Genomic DNA, 17,288 nt, shown 5'->3' on the forward strand with positions numbered 1-17,288 from the left:
TGACATTATACAGTCGCTCTTTTTGTCATGTCACTGTCATGATAAGTCACTATCATGCGTGTTGACAATATAAAATGATGATGTAATGAATGTAAGACATTTCCCAAAGAGTAGCCTTGGAGTAGACACGCCGGCCGGTGCGATCTTCAGTGTTCATTCGTAAAATTACAGTGATAAATATAGTTCTAAATTGTCGGGAATACGGTTTTCATTTTAATACATTAAAGGATTAAAATAAAGGTAAAATATGAATTATATTTCATTTTTTAATAGACAACTACTGATATTATGCTAAATAATTTTCGGCAAAGGTGTGCCAAGCCATAACCTTGAATTGATATTTATAGGCTGTGAGTGTCTTAACTTTTCGCCAATCTACTAATATAAAACATGTTTTTAGTTCCATTAAAATTTGCAAATTAAGATAGTGAAATTCAAGACAAAATATTTTTGTCCATAAAATATAAATTTTAATCTGATTAAAGACTTAGGTACTTAATTTAAAAAAAATGTATTTGCACAGATGGGTGATCAAGGATTTTTGAAGCCAAAAGTTGGATTTGCAACTACTGCTATTCATGCTGGACAAGATAGTGAAAAATGGAAGTCAGGTGCAGTAGTTCCTCCGATTGTAACGTCTACCACGTTTAAGCAACCCGCGCCAGCAGAACACACTGTAAGTATAACTTTTACTTATGAAATTTCCAATTTCTCTTCGATTCGAATATATCATACGAAGTAATATGTTTTATGTTCTATGTTTTCCTGATGTGGACGGCAATTATTTTTTAACCGATTTCTTGATTTTTTTTATATTTCTTGCCAGCTTACTTTTGTAACTGAAAATGTATTAGTTAAATCCAGGTTGGCAGTTTATGTGTAGGAAATATGAGTGTGAGGCCCGTCATCGTTCACTGATGGACATACTCTGGCCTCGGCCTTCCTCATCCTGTAACTACTAACTGTACGTGTCTCAAGTCGTCAGGCCAGCGGCCGGAGAGCGAACCACCCTATTCTTGCCTGTTTGTGGTCTCCACGAGACATATCAGACTAACTATTAATTGTAAACTAATACTTGTACTGACTAAACGCTTCAACTTGTTAAAATACTACAACAAACTAACTGAAAATGTATAATACACTATTTACAATTCAAAATAGTTAGAGGAAGTGTCGTAAAAATAATATCTAAAGATTATCAGACAGCAAATCAATTTCAAACGTTTCATTGCGATGATAATAAAGTAGGCTCAATAGTTACTAGTTTAATACTTACTTAGGGATCCACTAACTTAGATTAAGTAGTACAATCAAGTAGATAAGTAACCTAACTGATTTGTCAAATAATTTTAGGGATTTGAATACGGAAGATCTGGAAATCCCACCAGAAACACTTTAGAAGAATGTTTAGCGGCCCTTGATGGAGGAAAGTATGGATTGGCTTTTGCCTCTGGTCTGGGAGCCACCACAACCATAATTTCATTGCTGAGCAGTGGAGACCATGTTATATCTAGTGACGACATATATGGCGGAACAAACAGACTTTTTAGGTATGTTGCTAATTAATATTAAATTATTAGTTTTTATTGCGGAATCTTTCATACGGAAACATTATTTGATATACTCGATTTTTTTACAGGCAAGTTGCGGGGCGAATGGGTATAGAAACCACGTTTGTAGATTTCACAGACTTAAAAAAAGTAGAGGAAGAAATCAAAGAAACCACAAAGGTAAAAGATTCGATACGCATACATATTATGCATTATTTAAATTTATAACTTATGAATTGCTCAAGTAGAAAAAACTTACTTTGTTAAAGTTTATTATTATTTACATACATATATTTGAATTTCAGATGATTTGGGTTGAATCACCCACCAACCCACTACTAAAAGTGGTTGACATTGCAGCCCTAGCCAAGATAGCAAAAAGTCGTAAAGATATAATTGTTGTTGTAGACAACACATTTTTGACTTCATATCTGCAGAGACCTCTTGATTTTGGAGCAGATATTGTTATGTATTCACTAACAAAATATATGAATGGACATTCTGATGTTATCATGGGTGCTGCGATTGTCAATGATGACAAAATTGAAGCAAGACTGCGGTTCTTGCAAAACGGTAAGGATAATTTATACAAATTACCATATTGACATGTAACTATATAAAAAAAACAGTATTACATTTTTAACAATATTTGTTTTTATAGATAATATAGTAAAAGTATATTATTTATATTAATTAACTTTTTCTTGTTTTGTAGCTATGGGTACAGTGCCATCGCCGTTCGACTGCTACTTAGTGAACAGAAGTTTAAAAACTCTGGCTTTACGAATGGAACGCCACAAGCAATCATCGCTTATTATTGCGAATTGGCTTCTAAAGCATCCGAAAGTGCTTGAAGTTTTACATCCAGGTAAAGTAGTTTTGAATCGATAAATAAAACGATATTGACTATCTTTTACATAATTTGTATATGTATAGGTATGATAAGTGGGTCAAATTTATCAATGTAATTAATATTCTTCTACTCACGAAAATATAATTTACATCATCGCACAAACTGTAAATTTTAATATCGGTTAGATTTCCTATTACAAAATTTTATTTGACTTTAACCTTATTTTATATATATATTTTTATTGCAGGCCTTCCTTCTCATCCACAGTATGAAATATCCAAGAGACAAACTGTAGGTCATTCTGGAGTATTCAGTTTCAAGCACGCCGGTGATTTAAAAGAGTCGAGGAAGATTCTAAGTGCATTGAAAGTTTTTACTCTTGCTGAAAGTTTGGGTGGATATGAAAGTTTGGCAGAATTACCGTGAGTAATAAATTTCTGAATACATACAGTATATATTTCTATAAATTATTTAGGAATACTAATTTAAATATTATTTTCCATCAGTTCCGTGATGACCCACGCTTCGGTTCCTGCTGAACAACGCGCTCAACTTGGAATCACTGATTCACTTATTCGTCTTTCAGTTGGATTAGAAGATACTGAAGATCTCATTAAAGATTTAGATCAAGCATTTAAATCTGCATTTTAAAAATAGATTCTTGATGGTTGCAAGTCGTAGGACTGTGCCAACATAGGTAGTATATTGAGTATTTTATCATATGAATATGCATTAACCGTTCACAAAAGTGTTTTTAAGCGAACATAATTTATTACATTTAGTGTTACGTTTCCCATATAACCTAACATTAATATCTCTTATAATAAATATACCACTTTTGTAAAATATAACTAATCACATTTTATATAAAGGGCATAATCTATCCGATTGTTCTTAGTTGAATATTCAAAAAAAGAATGTGACTATAAATAATTGAATTACTTATCATAGATCAAGTGAGGCTAAAATAGTTCCAAAGGTTAACAATGTGCATTTGTATGTTAAGTATTCTACCTCACTTTTCTATAATAAAACATCTAAATCTAAACTTTATAACAGTTGTACCAAGTACACTTAGCACGATTTACCGATTTTAGTTGTTCCTCAAAATTGATACAAAGTATCGTAACTGTTTGTTTGTTATCTTCATGTTATTTGTCCTCTAAAGTATTATGTGAAAAATATTATTAGTATATTTTTAATAAGCTATTTTAAGATTTATTTTGTTATTGCATAAAATTAATCAAATCATGTCATAAAAAATATATTAATTATTTATAATATGTTTTTTATTTTTTCCATCGGACATCTCTAGATGTTTCGTTCATTCACTCTTTTTTTGTTTAAAATCAAAATGTCAAGTTGGTGAATGATTAAGGTCACAGCACACATAAACGTAGCGTAAAAGGATCGTCAGTGACGTCAATCATTCACCGGCGTTCGCGAGCTTGTCCCGAGGCCAGGCGATTTCGTTACGATTCTCATTGGTGTACTTTGCAGTAGAGAGTTTCATATTAAGAATACTGAACGGCTCGAGTCGGATACGGTCATGATCTTGACCCCTTTCCAAGTTTGTATGTGTGCTGTGACCTTTATTTAACGGTACTCCCTTGACTGAGTTTTTGGTTTTTGTAGAAAAGTTAATCGGGTATCGGGTGTTTTGGGTGGTGTGGGACACCCTAAACCACGATATCTGTTGTTCACAAGTTATGCAGGTTACCACTTGCATTCAAGCACCACTGAAGTCTGTTAACTGCGACGTTAATCTCAAGTAATCTCACAATGACTAACGAGAAGGTCTCAACGTTTACCATAGGTAGTATTATTAGTTTATTAGGTTACTCTTTGGCTGCACTCATGAATACAGATGAATAATTCATTAATTATTAGGCAGATGAACATTTAATTATCAGGCAGGTTAGTTTCCGAATTTCCGATATTGCCGGAAGACTTCTGTGGTGGCGTCTGGTGGCACGGACTCTACTATAGTCGCGATTTGCAGTCCCACGACAATTTTTTTTAAGTAGGTATGTACGGTACGCCTAACTGTGCAAAGTTGCGAACATATTCATATGCACTCACGACTGTAATCCCCGAAGGGGTAATCAGAGGTGGCTCACAAGCGAGCCACCCACTTTTCGCAGCACATTAATTTGTACTCACGTGATAGGTTGCGAACTATTTCGCCGTTTTTGGAATAAGTAGGTACCTACAATGCACTTAGGATACATATCTAGAATCTAGACGTGCAGGTTTCCTCACGATGTCTTCCATCACCGAAAGAGCATGTGGTTGCGAACATTATCGTTTTGTTAGGACGACAACGCTCAAAGAAACAATATGAAAATGGCTGCCGTTACATGAGTAGTCTTGTTTCTTTATACATTGTGTTGTAAAAGTTGTGTAAGTGCTTAGGTACCTACTAAACTAAGCCCTTCCTAAGAATATAATACTTAGTAGGATTTTAAGAAATCCGGGAAAAAAAGCTTCTTCATAGTCAAAAGTCACGTGACCAAACGAAACAAAAAGTCGTAGAGCAAAAGTTGTTCAGAAATCAGAATGGTTTAGATTGACCCAGTGAGTCCCTGACTGATGACCCCGTATAAGTACAGTCAGTTAGTTAGTAGGTACTTATAACAACATACTTACTGCATTTGTTCATACTTGGCATAAAAGGTTTAGTTTGTTTACTTTTCGTTAACAACCCTTCGAGCATTATAGAACAACGCGGACTCGGGTGTAGTTATGCTCTGCTCAATGGTTCGAGGGATCGTTTTCGCAGTGGATGTAGCCACTTTAGATTTTATGTAGGGAGCCCCAGAGTACAGACCCTAAGGTAGGTAAAGTATAGGTACTTACTTACCTACTTAATCGTCATTATCATTATCTAGTAAGTAGATACTTACACTGAGTGTCCTGTTATCTCTTATTAGGTAGGTATATTATCTGTGCTATTACTAAGAAGCTAACTACAGGCGCTCAATATTATTATCTATTGGCACTATTGGTTAGTTCGCGGCCGCCGCTTCACATAGCCGGTACACTTCACATCTACAATCTGCAAAACTCCTGCAAAGTAAGTGTGTTCGTTATATTAGTTATTATTGTAACTAACTTTTGTAGCATTCCTACCAGAATAGGAATTTAAATTAATTTTAGCTCAATGTTACCTATTCATTGCGTGAACAGAGACCAAAATAAAAGATACCGGTTTGAATAAATACCTACTAAGTACCTAAAGTGAAACACAAAACGACGGTTTAAATGCGTTTGAAGAAGACAGCGCTATTCAAGCAATGTTTATCTAATCGTCGGCGGCGGCGTCGTCGGAATCTTAAATTAATGTCTAGACTACATAGACACTAACTAGGTACCAATACCTACTACAAAGAGTTAGTGATATCCAGATTATTTAAGATAGGTACTCACAGACGTCTCAGGGCGGATTCGACCAACGTCGAGTAACTTTTTACTCGAGAGTAAACTACCAGTTACTCGCGAGTAAGCAGATTTTGCATTCTACCAAACCTGAAACTAAGATAAGTAGCTTATCCCAAGAATAAAATGTTATACCGCCAAAATTGACCGTGTAACGAGCTTATCCGAGAGTAATTTTGTAATGGCGGCAGCACATCAGCTGATTAGAAAACCGTCATAATGACATATAAACACATCTGTCAAAACATAAACAAAAGTACGTTAAAAGGCAAAGTCTCAGAATAACAACAGCGAATAAAATATTAAAACATAAACAATTTCATACTTTTATAATCCATTCAAACTAAGTTGGCATGTCATTTCTATTGCATGCTTTGAAACGCAGCTATTTTTATTTTAGTTGCATTACAGTTTCGTTCCTCGTTCATTCAATTTAATCATGGTATAACTTCGTAGAATGCAAATGTACTTATCCTAGATATTTACTCGCGTATAATTTTAATTCCGGTATAGTTATTCTCGTGTAACGTGATGTTTGGACGAATTCACCCTCAGTAGGATATAGTACTTAACATTTAACTTCATGTAACTATGCGTTACATAAAATATTTCAGATGCCGCTCCGCTGGGGAATCGTAACAGCTGCTAACATCTGCAATGACTTTGTGAATGCAATGAACTCGTACCCCCACAAGGGAGACCAGGTGATAGCTGCTATTGCGGCTAGAGACCCGGCTAAAGCTAGAGACTTCGCCGAACTACACGGCATACCAAAGGTCTGTGAGTCCTACAAGGCTTTGGCAGAAAGCAAGGATATTGGTAAGTATCATACCTACATAGCATCATCATCTTCTTCACCTGTGAAATCCCTGAAAAAAATATGTTTTTGTAGTAAGTAGGTATAACGACGGTTTGTTGCTGACGGACAGCTGCACTCGTTCTCAAGTTTCTCATTCCTATACCCCATTTGTGTAGTTATGTGGCTGTTTGGAGCCGACTCTTATATCTTATTCCTATGTTAATTATGAGTTGGTAATTCATAATATTATGTATAATGCTCCGTGTAATATATTTTATCTATCAATCTAACTAGGTAACTTAATACCTACGTACTCTAAATAATGGATGACCCAGATCATATGAATACACCCAGTCAAGTAGGTACTCACGATTAACAAGTGCACATAATTTACAATAAGTAATTATAGATCGATAGGTGAAGTATGTAGATAGAGGTACCTAACTACAAGTACTTTATTTAACACTAGCTGTTCCCGCGCGCTTCGCTTCGCCTTAAAAAGTTTTCCCGTGGGAATTCCGGGATAAAAAGTAGCCTATGTTCTTTCCCAGGGTCTAGACCGTATGTATACCAAATTTCATTTAAATCCGTTCAGTAGTTTTGGCGTGAAAGAGTAACAGACAGACAGACAGACAGACAGACACAGTTACTTTCGCATTTATAATATTAGTTAGGAGTTAGGATTAGGATTAGGAAGTTAGGATTAGTTAGGATTTACTCCTACCTACCTACATACCTAATCACAAGTTGAGTCATCCATTTCGACTTACTAAACACCTTTTCATGACTTTGCATCTACCATCCTTCCAGACGTGGTATACATCGGGTCACTAAACCCTCAGCACTATGAGCTCTCCAAGTTATTCCTGGAGCACGGCAAACACGTACTGTGCGAGAAACCTCTCTGCCTCAACGAGAAGCAGACCAGAAGCCTGGTCAACCTGGCTCGCAGTAAGAAGCGGTTTCTGATGGAGGCTGTGTGGTCGAGGTTCGCTCCCTCCTACCTGTCGCTGGAGAAGGAGATTAGTGCCGGGAAGCTCGGTGATGTGCAGTATGTGGAGGTCAACTTCGGTGTGCCCATCGCGAGTATTGATCGAATCAGGTAGGGGTTTACTAAATTAATATTAGGTTGAGTTTGGGAGTAGGTATATGAAGGACTTCAATACATTTTGGTAGAAAAATACCTAAGTACATTGTGACGCGTGTGTGGAACGTTGGTTTTTACAGTTGAGTTTCCGGTGTTTGCACAAGGCGAGGGGTGTCAAGTTGTCAATTGAACAGACACATAACTACTGTATTGTTCGAACTTTAAACATCCATTTTAAATATTAGATTTCTTTAACTAAAAGTTAACGCTCTTTTACAGCAAAAAAGACTTGGGTGGCGGCGCAGTCCTCGACATTGGCATTTACGTGTTGCAATTCGCCCAGTACATCTTCAAGGATGAGCCGATCAAGGTGACCTCGTCAGGGGAGCTCAACTCTGAAGGGGTGGACGAGGTGGTCAACATAATCCTGGAGTACAGCGGCGGCCGGCGCGCCTCGCTGACGGCCCACGGCAGGCTCAGGTTGAGGAACCAGGCCACCGTCTATGGGACTAGGGGGCGCGCTACCGTAAGTTGTTTGGAATTTATGCTTTGCTTCTATGGACTATGGACATGGTAGGTAACTAGGTACTTATTAGACAGATGACAATGTTTGATATGGTTTGTTTATGTTATTTTTCTTTCACGTCTAGACAGCAGCGGAAATGTTGGATTACATAATTTGATATTTAAGATAATGCATATCTTGCAGGTGTCATGTATAAAAGTTTGATAAATTAAGTAGATATAATTATTAGCTAGCCAACCCACTTTGCCCTTTAGGATCCGAAAATTTTAATACTTATCTACTATTTAAATACCTACTTTCAACTAGCACATCCCTTATCCCTTTAGGACCTAGAAATTAAAATTACTATTTAAATACCTACTTTCAGCTAGCAGACCCCTTCCACTTCTCCCAAGAGCTGACTCACGCTGACGGGACGGTGGAACAGTTCCAGCTGCACTCTTCGAAGCTGCCGTACAACTTCGACAACAGCGCCGGCCTCGTGTATGAAGCCATGGAGGTGCAGAGGTGCATTAAGGAAGGTGAGAATTATTATTTCCGTCTGGGATTAGGCTGCTTGTCCACTGGAGCAAGCGAGGTAAAAATCCACCAGATTGGTGGATGGCTCAAAATCTCAGTGAAATGCGATAAATAGGTGGATTTTAGGTAGACCTAGATAAACGAACGCTCGTAAATTACAATGTTCAAGGATAGGGGACTCGAGAAGTGGTCGTTAAAATTTGTTTCTATCGGTTTGTCCATTTCAGACATCGATATAACGAATAACTTTCTACACAGTGAATTGTAAAGTTATAAACTGCTTCATAATTAATTTCAGGTCTATTGGAATCACCCAGGATGCCTCACAGCGAGAGCATCCTGCTGGCCAAGCTAGAAGACACCGTCCGGAAGCAGATCGGTGTCCACTTCGATGAGGATGATCAGGAGTTCCCTTGAGTCTATCATATTTATAAGTAAATAGTTTTTAAATACTTATACAGGGTGTTGCAAAATTGGTATACTAAGCCGAAACCTACATGTGCAGCATGGTATATCTAAGCCCAAAACTGAAATCAGAATTTGGAAATTCGCGAAAAAAAAAAATTTTTTTCCTTAGTAAAAGTCACGTTACCAACAAAGTTTCTATGGAAAATGAAAATTTTTATTTCGCGAATTTTCAAATTCTGATTTCAGTTTCGGGCTTAGATATAACATGCTGCACATGTAGGTTTCGGCTTAGTATACCCTTTTTGCAACACCCTGTATAGGTGTTGTAAAAATGGTATACGAAGCCGAAATTAGCATGTGCAGCATGTTATATCTAAGCCTGAAACTGAAATCAAAACACCAAAATTCGCGAAAAAAATATTTATTCTCCATAGTAAACATGCTGTACATGCTGGTTTCGGCTTAGTATATCTATCCTTTTTGCAACACCCTGTATAGATTATGACCATGGCCACAAATGTTATTGAAATCAGTCAGATACAGATTATAGTGTGTTTGGTTGGAGGCCATGAAATTGATCAGGAGAATCATCTATTTTATGCAGGTATCATGAGATTTTAATAATATTGTAAAGTTTAACATTGAAATGCACCAAAGTGCCTAATCTCGATTTAAGAAACGTCAGTCCATATAAATTTATGGCATAAATCGAGATTTAATACTGTGCAAGTCGCCCTTAGTGTAAGGTAAAAGTATTTAGGTACGTAAGCACTTATACACTTAAATTTTTATATGAATTGCCAATCAATGAGCAGTTGAACTAGATTCTAGTTATAAGAACATAATTATTGTTAACACTACTCACATGCAAGTGTCTTCTACTTTATTTAGCTATCTATCTACTGATGTGATGACACTAGAAAACGTCAATGCACTTGTAGTTATAGCTTTTCAGGTACTAGTTACTTATATCCATTTCTATTACTTGTGGACTTCTTTCAACTGCATAGAAAGTCATCTTGGTTAATAATAAAATAAATATTTTAAAATTACACACATTACTTTATTTTTATGTCATAATATGCATGTAATCAGTCTTATGTTATTATTAAAAACATATATCATTAATATAATAATCATGGTTTAATTATTTATCTGCCAGATCAATTTGTCTAAAATACCGAGATATGAGACAAATGAATACATTTAACGGAGCAACTGCAGCAATTGCGTTTTCATCTTCTGCCTTTATATGTGATCTGAAATAAATACATTAAAGGTATAACACTAGTACTCTATGAAACTATATTGTATTATGTATACTTCTAACTAAACCTTACAAGTATACAGCTAATGAGGTTGTAATAACATAATATTGTGAGCTGTGCACTTTATAAAGACTCAAATTGTATAGATAATTACCTTATTTCCGCACACCTTCTTGCCAAGTTTCTTAATATACTAATTGTATCTGATAGTAGCGGTAGGGTCAGGCAGGCTAGAAATGCGTAAATCCATTGACCTGAAAAATAGTAACATTGAATGTTAAGTTGATTTTTAAGAGAACTATATGGTGGTAATTTAATCAATTTCCTTACAATTTTGATAAAAATGTGCATTTTGATGTTCTATTATGGACATATTACAAATTTGTCACTATATTATAAATAAGTTACAACAGCTTTTAGTAAGAAAATTATAAAAGATTACCTGTTTTTGGGGTGATAGTTTCTCCAGGTTTAATGCTATTTAATGAATTGGTGAGCATTTCTAATCCATTGTCAAAATATGCCTGTTTTAATCCAAAAACACAAGATAAGGTTGGAGAACTTTCTTCAAAGAACTGTTTCCATGATACTATGTGATTTTCTTCAATGTCTATTTCTTGTATTTTGTGTTCCGACTTCTTAGCTCTCATTCGTGAAATGTACATTCTCACTTCTGAAAAGTCTGCAACTTGAATATTTTGCCACTCTAGAGTGGGCTTTAATGCATCTGGAGCTGATTTGGTACATTCGGGCTGGAAAATAAAAGAATAATGTCAATTTTTTTCAAACTTTATATCTGTACTTGCAAAGCCAAAAAGAATTTCATTCTAAACACCCTTTCATTAGGACACTTGAATTTCTCTCTGTATCAATATACAAAAAAACTCAGTAGTAGAAAAGCAGAAATCTGATGATCATACATTAAAGGCATTATATTCAGGGAAACATTACATAGCACAGTTTTCTAATTCCACAGTGGGTTCGGTTGTCTCCGGCCTGCCTATCAAATGCAGATTTTATGATAAAAACCCTTCTCAATGTGTACATTTACTGCTACCAGTTAACTTACCTCCACAACAAAACGCGATTGATTTTTTGCAAACTTTGAAATGTCTTTGTTACATTTAGTTACAACAACACATTTTTGTCGTTCTTTCATCACTTTTAGCAAATATTCTTCCCCTGTAGTTGGGACTTCCTTTAGTTCTACATTGGGGTCTATTTGTAAACACGGTATGACAAGAGAGTCAGCATCTTCCACGCTAGTCATTGTTGAATAGTTATAGGAGTTTTAGCACACTTTAAGCAACCAACATAGAATTGTTGGCTGATAAATAAAAACTCATATTTTATTCTAAATTTCTCAAAGAAAATCTAAAATAACTAAAATTTGAGGTATAAAAGTGGAAATCACAATATTTTTAGTGGCTGTCAGTTCAGTGTCAAAGTTACTCTGTGTGACCGTAGAGTGACTGAAGACACCAACACACTAGCGGACGCGGCTTACAGACGCGGCTGTCAGCCGCGACCGCGACTGATAGTGTGCGCGGTGTTTTGGGACAGTTCGTGCCAGATCGCTCTCGGACGTTTTTGTCGTTCAGCTTTCAGACGTCCGAGACCGATCTGGCACGAACTGTCCCAAAAGACCGTCCGTAAGCTGCGTCCGATAATGTGTCGGCGCCTTGAACCGTGACAGTCTGTAGGCGCCGACACATATTTGTCTGAAAGCTGAACGACAAATACGTCCGAGAGCGATCGCACGAACTGTCCCAAAAGACCGTGCACATTATCAGTCGCGGCTGAAAGCCGCGTCCGTAAGCCGCGTCCGCTAGTGTGTCGGCGCCTTTACAGAGTACAAATTTACTCTATGGACGCTCTGACAGACAAAAAAGCGAACACAGAACACCATAATTCGAAAATGTCATTCAGTTTTCAGCTGTGGTTTTCAGTTTTATTGTTTTATTTTACTCCCTTTGTAATTTTGTTAGACGTTAAAGAAATACAAATAAGAAATTAAATAGAGCGTAAGGAAGGATTACGTTATTTCAATTCCTGATTGAAATTGATATGTCTACATCAAGCAATATCATACAAACTGTCTATTCACCTGCAGATCCTGAAACACCACAGGTAACACAGAATAGTTCTAAGGTAAGTTCCGTAATGTAACCGAAAGGAGGTTGGAAGGTTCTCCCATAGCACCTATTTGGGAAAGTCTGTCATAAAATCATTTGTATATCTTTCAGGGAACAGCTCCTAACAGAATCCAAAACTTTGACCAGTCTCTAAACCATGTGGACTTGGGGCACAGCATAGAGCAGTCACTAAAGAGTGCCCAAAAGGAACTTCACCAGAAAAGAATCCAAACCCTCAGAAAAGAATTAGAATATCTTAAATCAACAGAATGGGAGTTTGTTCAAGAAAAAGGATTCGGGCAATAGTTTGAAGATGCTGTTCTACTTAAAAAATATTTACAACTATTTGTTTGGAGGAGAAACAGTTAATGAAGCAGAGCTTGACTATGAAACTGAGGTTTATCTAGCTGATCAACTTTTAGGCTTGGAAAATGATGAAGTTAACAACACAGATAAATTCCCTGAAGATAAGGAAGTTGTTGAAACTGACAGTTTGCAATGTTTTCATAGAACTGGTGAGGACACATTACATTAATAATTTTTTGACTTTATTACAACCCCTTTTTGTATAATAACTAAACCATACTTATTTTATATTAATAAATCAGACCATTTTTTTTACAATTGAGCTATCATAACAATATTCTGGATTGCAAAATGGGATCCACAAACCAAGAAGGTAATATTGATGTGACTACTTATGTTAAAGTACAATGATTTTATTCTTTCAGGTGAGATAACTTACTTAGACAAAAACTATGTGCTTATTGATGGGGAGTATTATTTTGACCTGAGTGGCTGTCCTCTTCAAGTGTATCCCAAAGACAGAGTATCATACATGTGCTATAAAGAAGAAGACACATTCAAAGTTGTCCGGCTGCTTGAAAATCACGGCCCTGCTTGGGGTGACATTGTTGAAACTCAGGAAGATAAGTACCAGATCATTGAGCATACAATAATTGGAGAGGTGGAGAATAGGCAGAACCGTCTAGTTTATATGAAAGACTTGACATTTAATCTGGATGATGTTGAAGCAGCATTTGTACCAGTAAAGGGAGACTGGCTAGAGTTGAAATGTTCTGTACAATTTGATGAAAGTAAACCTTCAGATATATCCACAAAACAGGTAAAATTCACACTTACATAAAAATAATATTATTATAACTAAAGCTTTATAATATATTATCACCTCTAAACCAACAACCTTTATTGTTTTCAGGTGTTGAAAGTATTGGGGTTGAAAGCACTGAGAAGTAAAACAATGAGTTCAACTGTTACTTACTGGGATGGAGAGACTGGAGTTTGTGACAACCAAATTTATTTCAACAGACATTCAATTCAAAATGGCAGTTGTATACAAACTGGATCAAAGGTATGTGTAAATGATTGCCTTCTCCTGTGTGAATAAATCTGTATATTGCTCTGGATGGAAATGTGTACACCTCTCCGCTCCGACTTAGTGATCAAGGGACACATTCATGTAGTTTTGCTTTGAAATAGCAAACAATAAATTATACAATGTGTTTAGTGTATAAGAGTTACAATAATTGATTCATTAAGATGTTTAAATACTAACTCTTGTTCAGGTTATGCTTGAAGCAATTGAAAGCAATCAAGGTCATTGTACTTGGAGAGCTATCAGGATGCTTGTGGATGAAGTGAGCGAACCCAGCCAGCCCGCTGCAGACAATGATAAAGAAGAAGAAAGGAGTCTTCAAATAGAACAAGAGAAGAATATTCATGTGACACACCCACTCACATTTGAAAATGTCCAGTTTGGTAGTAATGCCTGCATGAAGTTGATTATTACCAATAATAGCAACGAAATACATACCATACTCCGCTGGTTAATTGTATCAAAGAAGAGTGACTCTCAATTCAATATCACACCTTTCTTGAATAACCAAGTTAAACTACTCCCAGGTCGAAACTTTACATTTAACATTACCTGTCGGCCAAAGTTCTTGGGCTCATCTAAAGAATTAATGGTAATAGTGTTTAGAGGATTCCAACTTAAAAGATACTTAAGTACCAATGTAGTGCAAGAAAGACTGAACACTGACACTTTAATTAATGGAACCGAAAATGGTCAGATATCCCAGGATCAAATGGTTCAAAATATGAAGAGTGTCAGAAAAAAACTGGCAAAGGACATAGTGCCAGGTGTGAGAACAATCAGGTCTGCAAACTTTATCCCTGTCAAACTTGGCATGTACCCAATCCCTGACAAAATTTGGAAAGCCGTCCTGGGAGATTCTGACGAAATAAGTAATGACATTAACAGCACCATCAGGAGAATAGAACAGCATTTGCCATTCTTGTCTGGCGACCTAAACATTCACAACTACACTGACATATGGCACGCCCTGCTTCACATGGAGGAGATACAACAGAATGTGCACATGAGAGCTTACGATATGCCAAAGACATTTTTGGATCGGCATCAGGAATATCTAGGCATTGAAATCAAGGGCTTAGCTGAAAGGAGGCCCTCATTGATTCAAGGCGATAGAATAGTGGTTCAGGATATTTGGGATGACAAATCACAGCTCTATGAGGGCTTTGTCCATGGTATCAGAGGAGACATAGTCTTATTGAAATTCAGTCCGCGCTTCCATGAATTATATTCTGGTAGTGATGTTGCTATAGAGTTCCATTTTAGCAGGACTACATACCGAAGGGCTCATCAAGCTATAAACCTGGCCATTTCCAACCTGGGCCCGGACCTGCTGTTCCCCAGCCGCGTGGCGAGCCGCCCGCCACAAGTATCCCTGGACAAATTGAACAACATTACATGGTTTAATACTCATTTGAATGATGGACAAAAGGCGGCAGTAAAAAACGTACTAGCAGGCGAGTGCAGACCAATGCCGTACTGCATCTACGGACCACCGGGAACCGGGAAAACCATCACGGTCGTTGAAATAATTCTTCAAATATTGACCGTGTTCACCGACGCCAGAATATTAGTTGCGACCCCATCTAATAGTGCGGCCAATTTAATCACGGAAAGACTGATACAGTACATGAATGTATTCTCTGGGTCCATGGTGCGGCTCATTGCCGTGCACTTGTTGGAATCTAATAACATCCCTGATGCCATAAAGCCATTCTGTGCCACTCTTGACGTAGCTAAAGAAAACACATCTCACCCCCGACACAGGGTAAACCACGACGGCGTTAACTTGAACTGCCAAACCAATTACGTGGGGAGACACCGCGTCACTATCGGCACGTTCCAATGTATCGGAACATTATCGCAAATGGGCCTCCCGAGAGGTCACTTCACTCACGTGATCGTGGACGAGGCGGGACAGGGCACGGAACCAGAAATAATGATCCCAATGACATTCACAGACAAAGATAACGGACAAATTATACTGGCAGGAGACCCCATGCAGCTGGGGCCAGTGGTTTTGTCCAAATACGCTGAAGAGTTCGGTATGCAGCTATCATATCTGGAAAGAATTCTGGACAGATTTCCCTATCAAAAAGACTATGATGCGTATAAAGAAGGCTACGACAGCAGACTTGTGACTAAACTGACTGAAAACTATAGATCTGTGGAGGAAGTTCTAGAGCTGCCTAGTCAGATGTTCTATGACGGGATACTGGTGCCAAAAATCAATAGAAATGAAGACTGGATTGTGGGAATTAGTTCTGTTGTTAATGAAAGTTTTGGCATATCTGATGGAGGGAGGGGTGGTATTTTTGTATATGGCATCCGTGGTGTGAATTCTAGGGCTGAAGACAGCCCGTCGTGGTATAACCCGCAGGAAGGGTCCATGCTCGCACTCACTGTGTGCAAGCTGTACAAGAAGCAGCTGTCGCCAGATGACATCGGCGTCATCACGCCTTACATTGCACAGGTATTATGTTATTTTCATCATGAATGTAATGAAACCAGCGAGTTCTGATATTATTATTTTTTATTTGTGAGAATTGAATTTAATCTCTATATCTTTTATTATTATTTCAGGTGAAGTACCTACGGCTAGTGTTCGACGCGATGGGCCTCCCACAGCCGAAAATCGGCACCGTCGAAGAGTTCCAGGGGCAGGAGAAACGAGTCATCCTCATATCCACCGTGCGATCCACCGAGTCTCACCTACAGCAGGACCACAAACACGCACTGGGCTTCGTGAAGCACCCCAAGAGGCTGAATGTGGCCATCACTCGAGCGCAGGTGGCGGTCCTACTGTTCTGTAACCCGCATCTGTTGCACAGGGACCCACAGTGGAATAAAGTACTAGCATATGCTGTCAAGAATGGGAAATATTCCGGCTGTGATTTGCCGTCTGGTCTAGCCAATGATGTACAAGTGGGTGAATAATATTCAAAGTCATTCCATTTTATATAGCTACGTAATTTGACTTGAACCTCATTAGTTTTAACCCTGGATCTCTGTCGGTACTGAGCTATCATTCGTAATCGCATTGGACTTCTTCGCCAACTACCTAATCTCGTTAGAAAGATAGAGAATTAGGAATGCGAGTTTTTACACCATTCGTTCGAGTAACTCGATTTGTATGGCGCGGAAGAGTCGCCACCTAGCGGTACTCGCGCTGCACTACCTCTGCGCCATACAAACTCGCATCTATTTTCACTGCTTGATCGGTTAAACCTATACTAAGCCCTCAGAGGATATTTTTATGATGATTATGAAAAACTGGGCAGTGGCCTGATATTTTCTCTTCTGTTAGTT

The 17,288-nt window shown here is 37.6% G+C and overlaps 4 protein-coding genes across 4 annotated transcripts; 3 read left to right on the forward strand and 1 right to left on the reverse strand.

Moving 5' to 3' along the window:
* Positions 1–83: 83 nt before the first annotated feature.
* On the forward strand, positions 84–3,684 carry LOC105396734 (cystathionine gamma-lyase). The gene is made up of 8 exons (XM_011568743.3): positions 84–240; positions 524–676; positions 1,354–1,550; positions 1,640–1,730; positions 1,856–2,123; positions 2,266–2,418; positions 2,651–2,825; positions 2,910–3,684. Exons 2-8 carry the CDS (start codon positions 524–526, stop codon positions 3,052–3,054), a joined length of 1,182 nt encoding a protein of 393 aa, XP_011567045.3. The 5' UTR covers positions 84–240; the 3' UTR covers positions 3,055–3,684.
* A 1,639-nt stretch (positions 3,685–5,323) lies between these two features.
* Positions 5,324–10,232, forward strand: LOC105396722 (trans-1,2-dihydrobenzene-1,2-diol dehydrogenase). The gene is made up of 7 exons (XM_048633387.1): positions 5,324–5,479; positions 6,456–6,660; positions 7,451–7,742; positions 8,007–8,253; positions 8,621–8,774; positions 9,071–9,230; positions 9,498–10,232. The coding sequence occupies exons 2-6, from the start codon at positions 6,456–6,458 to the stop codon at positions 9,187–9,189; spliced, it is 1,017 nt and encodes a 338-aa protein (XP_048489344.1). The 5' UTR covers positions 5,324–5,479; the 3' UTR covers positions 9,190–9,230; positions 9,498–10,232.
* LOC105396712 (gem-associated protein 2) lies at positions 10,222–11,869 on the reverse strand. The gene is made up of 4 exons (XM_011568722.3): positions 11,518–11,869; positions 10,891–11,200; positions 10,603–10,702; positions 10,222–10,439 (listed from the first exon to the last, which is right to left on the reverse strand). The coding sequence occupies exons 1-4, from the start codon at positions 11,716–11,718 to the stop codon at positions 10,328–10,330; spliced, it is 723 nt and encodes a 240-aa protein (XP_011567024.3). The 5' UTR covers positions 11,719–11,869; the 3' UTR covers positions 10,222–10,327.
* A 502-nt stretch (positions 11,870–12,371) lies between these two features.
* Positions 12,372–17,288, forward strand: LOC105396701 (probable RNA helicase armi). Its single transcript, XM_011568711.3, has 6 exons — positions 12,372–12,578; positions 12,695–13,098; positions 13,315–13,709; positions 13,803–13,955; positions 14,170–16,452; positions 16,563–17,288. The coding sequence occupies exons 2-6, from the start codon at positions 12,897–12,899 to the stop codon at positions 16,914–16,916; spliced, it is 3,387 nt and encodes a 1,128-aa protein (XP_011567013.3). The 5' UTR covers positions 12,372–12,578; positions 12,695–12,896; the 3' UTR covers positions 16,917–17,288.

This window comes from Plutella xylostella, chromosome 5, assembly GCF_932276165.1.
Source record: "Plutella xylostella chromosome 5, ilPluXylo3.1, whole genome shotgun sequence".
Lineage (NCBI taxonomy): Eukaryota > Metazoa > Arthropoda > Insecta > Lepidoptera > Plutellidae > Plutella > Plutella xylostella.

Excerpts from the sequence above, each read along its gene's own strand:
- LOC105396701 (XM_011568711.3), top strand. The coding sequence starts at position 12,897 with ATGCTGTTCTACTTAAAAAATATTTACAACTATTTGTTTGGAGGAGAA. Across the intron at positions 13,099-13,314 it reads GCAATGTTTTCATAGAACTG|GTGAGATAACTTACTTAGAC; the intron begins GTGAGGACACAT and ends TTATTCTTTCAG. Across the intron at positions 16,453-16,562 it reads TCACGCCTTACATTGCACAG|GTGAAGTACCTACGGCTAGT; the intron begins GTATTATGTTAT and ends TTATTATTTCAG.
- LOC105396712 (XM_011568722.3), bottom strand. The coding sequence starts at position 11,718 with ATGACTAGCGTGGAAGATGCTGACTCTCTTGTCATACCGTGTTTACAA. Across the intron at positions 11,201-11,517 it reads AATCGCGTTTTGTTGTGGAG|CCCGAATGTACCAAATCAGC; the intron begins GTAAGTTAACTG and ends TTTATTTTCCAG. Across the intron at positions 10,703-10,890 it reads AACTATCACCCCAAAAACAG|GTCAATGGATTTACGCATTT; the intron begins GTAATCTTTTAT and ends ACTATTTTTCAG.
- LOC105396722 (XM_048633387.1), top strand. The coding sequence starts at position 6,456 with ATGCCGCTCCGCTGGGGAATCGTAACAGCTGCTAACATCTGCAATGAC. Across the intron at positions 8,254-8,620 it reads GGACTAGGGGGCGCGCTACC|CTAGCAGACCCCTTCCACTT; the intron begins GTAAGTTGTTTG and ends ACCTACTTTCAG. Across the intron at positions 8,775-9,070 it reads GCAGAGGTGCATTAAGGAAG|GTCTATTGGAATCACCCAGG; the intron begins GTGAGAATTATT and ends AATTAATTTCAG.
- LOC105396734 (XM_011568743.3), top strand. The coding sequence starts at position 524 with ATGGGTGATCAAGGATTTTTGAAGCCAAAAGTTGGATTTGCAACTACT. Across the intron at positions 677-1,353 it reads CCGCGCCAGCAGAACACACT|GGATTTGAATACGGAAGATC; the intron begins GTAAGTATAACT and ends AAATAATTTTAG. Across the intron at positions 2,124-2,265 it reads ACTGCGGTTCTTGCAAAACG|CTATGGGTACAGTGCCATCG; the intron begins GTAAGGATAATT and ends CTTGTTTTGTAG.